At 54.2% G+C, this 7801-nt stretch overlaps 1 protein-coding gene across 3 annotated transcripts in view; it reads left to right on the top strand.

The window, feature by feature from the left end:
- SCARB1 (scavenger receptor class B member 1) overlaps positions 1–7033 on the top strand; it is a 78577-nt gene extending 71544 nt beyond the window's left edge. The window contains exons 12-13 of one of the 3 annotated variants that reach the window (XM_024758686.1): positions 2227–2355; positions 6049–7033. In XM_024758686.1, the coding sequence (XP_024614454.1) occupies positions 2227–2355 (129 nt within the window). In that variant the 3' untranslated portion in view covers positions 6049–7033. Of the gene's footprint in view, positions 1–2226; positions 2356–2399; positions 4690–6048 lie in introns of those variants that run through there. The other 2 variants (XM_024758687.1, XM_024758688.1) reach the window with 2 other exon arrangements.
- The last annotated feature ends 768 nt before the right edge of the window (positions 7034–7801 follow it).

A 7801-nucleotide genomic window follows, 5' to 3' on the forward strand; every position in this document is an offset into this window, starting at 1 on the left:
TGCTCCGGGTGGAGGAGTGGCCAGTGCAAAGGCTCTGAGGCAGGGGTGGGTGAGGTGTGTTGGAGGCTCCCGTAGGGCCAGGGTGGCTGGAGGGGAGCGGGCATGGGGGCAGCGGGGGAGGAGGTGGTGTCTGAGAGGCCGACGTAGGTCATGCCTGGTCCTGTAATGCAGGGTGAGCAGCTTGGAACTGATTCTGGGGGTGACGGGAAGCTGTTGGAAGCTGTAAAGGAGAGGAGTGACTGGGTCAGTTAACGTGTGGCCGCTTGGTCTTCAGATGGGAGAGCGGAAGCAGGGGGACCAGTGAAGAGGCCCAGGTGAGCGAGGATGGTGGCTTGGACCAGGATAGGAGCAGGTATTTGGGGGAAGGGAGCACAGATGGAGAAGAGCCCTGAAGAGCCAGCCCTGGGGCATCTACCATTCAGAGGCAGGAAAAAGAGGGGGCGACAACAAATACCCCCCTTTTTTTGGCTGCGTTGTGCGGCATGCAGGATCTTAGCTCCCCAAATAGGAATCGAACCCATGCCCCTTGCAGTGGAAGTGCATAGTCTTAGCCACTGGACCACCAGGGAAGTTCCAACAAATACACCTTCTTGATTTGGCATCATTCATTCATTCATGGCATTCACTGACACCTTCACAGCTTATTGGGGGCGTCACTGTGCACAGTTTTGGGGATACAGACATGAGTAGGATGTGAGGTCTGGAGACCAGGGGGCTTTAAGCAAGTTACTGCCGTCACATGGTGACAAGGCCTGTGGATGCAAGGCCCCCGGGGCAGCGAGGACGGGTGAGCAGCTACCTGGTGGACAGGAGACACTGCTCGGTGGCAGGGAGTCTTGAAAGGCCATTTTGTATCCATGAACCAGAACCTCCCCCCTCCCCCGGTGCCCCCTGCCCGCCGAGTTGTCCTGGAGCCACAGGCCTCAGCCTCGGTCGGGGGCTGCCCAGCTCCCCTGCTGCCCCTCGGGCCACCTGCAACGCCTGCTTTCTTGCTTTAGCTCCAGCAAACAGCTTTTCTCTTTTTCCTCTTCCTCGGAGGCAGCTCGCATGCTCACTTGCTAAACTTGCTTGCTTGTTTGCTGGGGCGAGGATAAGCCTTTCCAGGCTCTTAGCCTGGGCTTTCAGACCCTTAACCTGATTTCCCTTCCAAATTCCCAGTCCTCTGGGGGAAAAGGTTTGCACTGGTGTGAGGGTACCAGGGCCTCTGGTGTTTTGAGCCCCCAGTGAACGTTGGGGGCCCGGTCCTCTGTCACCGCCCCAGCCAGAGCAGAAGGGAACTACCTAGGGTTTTTGGAACGAATCGTGCTGGGAGGACAGAGGGGCCAGAAGCCCTAGCCCCCAACCTGTGGATGCCTCCCTGGGGCCAGCATCACCGTGGGTTTCCAGGAGCGAGGGCCAGGGGAGCAGCGGTGAGGGGCTGGACCAGACAGCCTCTGCCCTCTGTCTCTCCTAATGGTCCGTCAGAAGGGGGAGGGGGAAGACGGTGAGGATGTACAATGGGAAAGCTTCCCTGCTTCACATCCCCCATCCGTGTCCCCCAAATCCGGTAAGGATAGCATCGTCTCTACTGACCGTGGTTGAGGCACCCTCCCCGCAGGTTCTGCTGGAGGCCCAGTCGTTGAAATTTATCCCATTATGTATTTTTTGGTTTAGCAGGGGTTAGGCCTTACGTGTTTTTATGTATCTGTCCTGAGAGGGGAGAAAAAAAGAAGAAAAAAAAAAGAATGGCATGTCGTTAAACTCAACGTATCTTAATTTCTCTTCAAAGACATTTTTTCTTGTCAAGTCATTCTTGAAAGAAAAATATTTTTTTTAGACAGAAATGTCGCTGTTTCTGGTCGATTTAAAATGCCACCCACTAGCTCAGTCAGTGGAGCGTGAGACTCTTAAAATGCTACTTGCTCAACTCCCTGAGTCTCGGCCAATCCACCTTGCCCAGCACGGCCCATCTCCCCTCCGTGATTCGGCTTAAATTTTCAGGCTGACAAACCCTTTCCAGCTCAGCTTCCCCGTCTGACCAAGCGTGTTTCCTGAATATGCTCGTATTTCTGTCTTCGGTGAAAGACACCATCTCTCCCCAAGTCTCAGCCAGCTCCAGTCATTAATGGTGGTTGGACTCTAGAATTCTGTACCCCACCCTCTGCTTTTTGAAAACCGGAGAACCGTGTAAAAACCGTGTGTATTCAGCTGCAACGTCAACTATAAATTAGCTTGGTTATCTTCTAGGAGAAGTGCTATTTATTTTGGAGTAGTAGTAAAAAGGGCTCAAAGGATAAGGAGGCCATTCAGGCCTATTCTGAATCCCTGATGACATCAGCTCCCAAGGGGACTGTACTGCAAGAAGCAAGACTGTAGGTGGGTACCAGGTAACACCTCTCGCCCCCCATCCCCTTCCATAGTGAGTAGAACTCTGGTGGCTTGAAACGCTTGGGATCTCACACATCTCTTCAGCCTGAACTTCACCTGGAGTGTCTACAGATTGAAAATACGTATTTGTATATTTTGTTGTCTTCTTACGTTCCGAGTGATCCCAGGCGTGGTAGGCGAGGGAGGGTGACTAGTGGGCTGGTGTCTTATTTGCAAGGTTGTCTTAGAAAGGCAGGATCGAGGTTTAGGTCTCAGCTGCTTCTCAAACCTCTGGTGCAGTATAGACTCTTCTGGGAAAGTCTGCGAGAAAATGCAGATCCACGGACATCCTTCTAGACCTCTTGGAATAGCATCATGGATGGGGCCCAGGAATCTGTATTTTAATGGCCCCCTAACAGGATTCTGATGTAGATAAGTTTAAATAAATCCGGATGACTGGCCAAGAAAAAAGAATTTAGGGGTCACCTGGGCACCAAGTGTGGATCTAGGACTCGGTCTGAGGGTATGGTTGCCAGACTGAGCAAAAACAAACAGCCCCAAGAAACAACAACAACAAACGGATGCTCAGTTAAATGTGAATTTCAGGGAAACAGTGAATGACTTTTAGCCTAAGTGTGTCCCATGAAATTATCGGGACATGCGTATACTGAAAAACTGTTTGTTGTTTACCTGAAATTCACATTTAACTGGCTGCCCTCCTTCCTCGAGCAGCCTACCTGCGGGAGACGGAGGCTAGTGCTTTTGGGGGTTCACCTCCTGGGCTGTGTTCCTTTAGGTCTGAGGTCTTAGGAGAGCCGAGTCCCGCCAGGGGATGTGACAGGCAGAGCTCTGGGCCCTACGGTTGGGGTTTGGGCGGGGGTGAGTCGCTCTGTGCTTGTACCTCTGATTATAGCTGTAATTTTGGTTTCTGAAAAATGTACCACCCTCTCCAGCTTCTGGGGCTGGGCCTGCTCGGGTTTAAATAGCTTTCTTGAGAGCCACAGGCTGGGGATGAGGTGACAGCCCTACTCTTTGGGACCAGTTGGCGGCTTCCAGTTTGCTTGGATTGCCAGGGCTGGAGGAGGAGATAAAATAGAACATGGGTGCTGGGCGTGGGTGTGTTTGTTGGCAGGTACTGCCAGCCCTGCAAGGAGTGGGAGGGAGGGACCGCTGTGCCCCCAGCCAGGCTCTGGGGAGCTCCTACTGCCGATCTGGGGATAAGAGAGCCCGACCACATCAGGGCTGGGTGTTAAGGGGGTGTCTTCCTGAGCTTAGGGGGCAGGGTGTCCTAGCTGGAGACGAGCCCCCCGTTGCCTTCCTCTCTCCCAGAATTCCTCTTGGGACGCCCTTCTTGTGTACAGTTTGGCCCCATTGGCACCCCTGCCCCCTTGCAGCCATGATTCCCTTCTGCAGAAACTTGCTTGGCATTCTCGTGGTGCGGGTGTGGGGTCTTCAGGCACAGAGATGGGGCTTATTCGCTTTTAGCACAGATAGAGCTGGTGTTTGTGAGGTCTCAGCCCCATGGCTGTACCTCCCTGGACACAACCAGGATGTCCTGCTCCCTGCCTCCCCCCAAAATAAAAATAAAACAAAACCAAAGCTGGAGTCTCTTCGTGATTTTACCAGCAGAATCCAAATGTCAAGTTATTAGGGAAGTTTTTGATTAAAGAGATGCTACTGCTCTGTCTTCTGGAAGGCAGGTCAGCCTTCGGCCCGGATGAGACCCCTACCCCCGGTCACGTGTACTTGGGGAAGGCAGTGTCCTGTCGGGTCTGCTTTAGGGGACCAGGCACCTGGGAAGTGGCCAGTGGCCCCGGAGACCTGGAATCCCTGCAGCTCGGCCTCCAGCCTGTGCTGAGTCCCTGGGGGAGGTCCTATACCTTGCCCCGCGTCTGGGCATGGGGGTGGCCTTGAGGGGCTGCTTTGCTCCAGGAAAGGGAGGACATGGGGCCTCCACTAGCCCAGAAGGGTGTTTTTATGTGAATAAGAAAAGACAGCTCCTCTGTGCAGACATGGCCTGCTTTAGGGCTGAGGGTTTGGCAAACAGAGTACACCCCGTTTATACCCACTTGGCTGGGTGCCCTTGTGCAGTGAACAGCCTGGACAACGGTACTGGGCAGCCCTTCAGGGACATGTTCCGGGATGTCTCTTGCCGTCTCATGATTTCTCTCATTAATTCCAAGTCCTCATTCCTCAGTTAAACGGAAGTGTATTCCTTGAGGGTTTGTACATATGTCTTTCTTGGGAAGGCAGTTTCCCCTTCGCACTTTTTTTTTTTTTTTTTTTTTTTGCGGTACGAGGGCCTCTCACTGTTGTGGCCTCTCCCGTTGCGGAGCACAGGCTCCGGACGCGCAGGCTCAGCGGCCATGGCTCACGGGCCCAGCTGCTCCGTGGCATGGAGGATCTTCTTCGCGGACCGGGGCACGAACCCGTGTCCCCTGCATCGGCACGCGGACTCCCAACCACTGCGCCACCAGGGAAGCCCTCCCCTTTGAACTTTTGAGCGAGGCTTTCTCCAGTCGTGGCTCTCTGGGCCCACATCGCTAAGAATCCCCCGCCCCCCGCGCCCCGCTGTCCCATGCTGCCTCTGTGTCGGGGGTGGGGGGCAGTGTGTCGGCAGAGGCGCACGCCCACCCCTCCTTGCCCCTGGCTGGAATGTGGCTCAGTGCGCAGAAGCCTGAGCTCTGTCCCTGAGGAAAGGAGTCAGGAGTCTCCCACCGCTCCCCACCCAGAGTGGGGTTTGATTCACCCCACCCCGCGGTGAAGCAGGCCCCTGGGGGTTGTGAGCAAAGGCCCAGGTGGGTAGGGGTGTCCGGGGTTTTCCGACCACAGCTGCTGGGCAAGGAAGCCTCTCCATTCTTCGAGGGGAAGGAAGACAGAGGGCTTGGGGGGATGAAAAGTTGCCCCCAATTCTTATCATCATGGCTACCTTTAACATTTTCCTTAAATTGAGAAACTTAAAAATGTAAAACTAGATGAACTGCACGCTCTGAGTTCCCTCTCACCCAGACCCAACAACCCTGCTAACATTTTGTCGTATTTCACCTTTTCCCTGTGTGTCCTTTGCCCCCCTCGCCAAGTCCCGCTGCCCCTCCCCCTCTCCCCAGAGACATCCATCGCTAGGAATTTGGTGTTTGCATGTTTCTTCCCCTCTAAATCTGTATATATGTATCCATGAACGACAGAAATTTTTAAAAAGCTTACCTCCGTGGTGTCAAACTATATGAACCACTCCGCAGCTGGATTTCCCCTCTTCAGTTTTCTGTGTGACAACTGTGTAGGTTGGCTACGATCTTGTGACTCTGTCTTTTAAATGCATTCTGATATCAGTGGACATTTAGGTGGTTTCCAGCTTTTCTGTGTTAACAGCATTGCTTATATAAGCCCTGGACTCCTTGCTCTGCCCTTCTCACTGTATTAGGCGAGTCTCTTAGGGTCTCAGTTTCCCCATCTCTAAGATGGGTGAGAGCATGGCAAGATGGTGTTTCGTGAGATTAGGAGACCCTCTGTAGTGGAGTCCCAGGAGTCTGTAGGTCACTCCAGTCTTCTCTCATCTCAAGCTTGATGGGGGTGGGGGGCTGCAGATGGGGGCTCCAAGGGAGGTTTCCATGCTGGTGGAGGATGTACAGGGGCGGAGCCAGGGTCCGGGCGGGGCTTGGCGGGCGGGGCTTAGTGATGCAGCACCTCCCCTTTTCTCCACAGGGTCCCAAAGATGCCGCCAGCCAGCCCAGCATGGCTACTCAGCCAGACCAACTCTCCAGCCCCTACACCCCGCTTCTTCAGGACTCTCTCAGCGGACAGCCCACTAATCCCAAAGTCTGAGCCACCCCCTGCTACCACATTGCCTGTGGCACACTGCACACACCCCCAGCACGTGTCCACGCGTGTGCACAGGTGTGTGCAGACACTCAGGGATGGAGCCGCTGCTGAGGGGACTTGGGGAGAGGCTCGTCAACAAGGACTATTCCGGAACCTTCTCTCCAAGTGATCCACAGGCCCGACCACAGGTGTTGTGGGCACAGGGTCCCCTCCCTTGGGTGAGCGAGCCTGGGCTCTTAAGGACTCAGGTCACCTCTCCCCAGTGGTCCTCTCCATCAGTCTCGAAACACTGCAGCCCCCGCCTGGTGGCTCGCCCAGGCAGGACAGGGCCTTTACTCCGAGGGGCTGTGGCCGCTGTCCCGAAACCTAGCGCAGGAGTGCAGACTGCTTGTGCGCCAGCCAGGTGGGCCGCGGGCCGTGGCTCAGCGCCGAGCCTGGACCCGGAGCTGTGGCCACTGGACACCCATCTGGGCCTCAAAACGGAGATGCCTCCGACCACATCCTTAACCCCCTGCAGGATCGTGATCTCCCTGAAGTCTACACAGGCGCCATATTTGGGTGTCTGTGCCCCTTCCCTCCAGCCTAAACTGACATCATCATGTATACTGAGCCGGCCACTCCCTGGCTGGGGTGGCAGGAGGCTGTGCCCCGAGCCGCCCCCCACCAGGGTCCTCAGCTCTTCGGTGCCGGGGAGGAGGTGGAGAGGCCCCGGGCCCATCAGCCTGGGTGTCTGGTCGGGTGACCCGTCTGCCCGGGGCTCCTGGTCTCTGGGGCAAACCTCTGTCTCTTTTCTACTGGAAGAGAAATGAATTTTATCATCTTTTAAAAATAATTCACAGTTGAAATAATAAACCTTTTTAAAAAGTGACTGAGTCTGTGACAGCCTGTTTGAGGGGGGACGGGAGGGCCCCCTGGGAAGTTCTGGGCTCTTCTTTTCTTAGCCAGTAGCTCCTTTCTGGTTACTGCCATGAATGTCTCTCAGGGACTGGGCTGCAGACTTGCCTTTCCCTTGTTTTAAAATTTACTTATTGATTTATTTATTTTTGGCTGCGTTGGGTCTTCGTTGCTATGCGCGCGGGCTTTCTCTAGATGTGGTGAGCGAGGGCTACTCTTCGTTGCGGTGCGTGGGCTTCTCATTGCGGTGGCTTCTCTTGTTGCAGAGCACGGGCTATAGGTGCGTGGGCTTCAGTAGTTGTGGCTCGTGGGCTCTAGAGCGCAGACTCAGTAGTTGTGGCGCACGGGCTTAGTTGCTCCGTGGCATGTGGGATCTTCCTGGACCAGGGATTGAACCCGTGTCCCCTGCATTGGCAGGCGGATTCTTAACCACTGCGCCACCAGGGAAGTCCCTAAAATTTAAACTTGTGTATATTTAACATTTTATATAAATTCTGTGTGAATTCAGTTCTTGTTTAGAAAGCATAGCATCCACGTGGACCACTACCCCGACCCCCCTTTTGATCGTTGAGTAGAATTCCATTGTAGGCACGTACCACAGGTTTCCAAGCATTCATGAGTTGAAGGACATTTCAGATGTTTCCAGTTTTTGACGATTATGAATATAAAGCTGCTACAAACACGAATGTACAGGTTTTTGTGCGAACATATATTTTCTTTTCTTTTTCTTTTGTTTTGCTTG

This window comes from Neophocaena asiaeorientalis, unplaced genomic scaffold (assembly GCF_003031525.2).
Source record: "Neophocaena asiaeorientalis asiaeorientalis breed wild unplaced genomic scaffold, Neophocaena_asiaeorientalis_V1.1 scaffold77, whole genome shotgun sequence".
Lineage (NCBI taxonomy): Eukaryota > Metazoa > Chordata > Mammalia > Artiodactyla > Phocoenidae > Neophocaena > Neophocaena asiaeorientalis.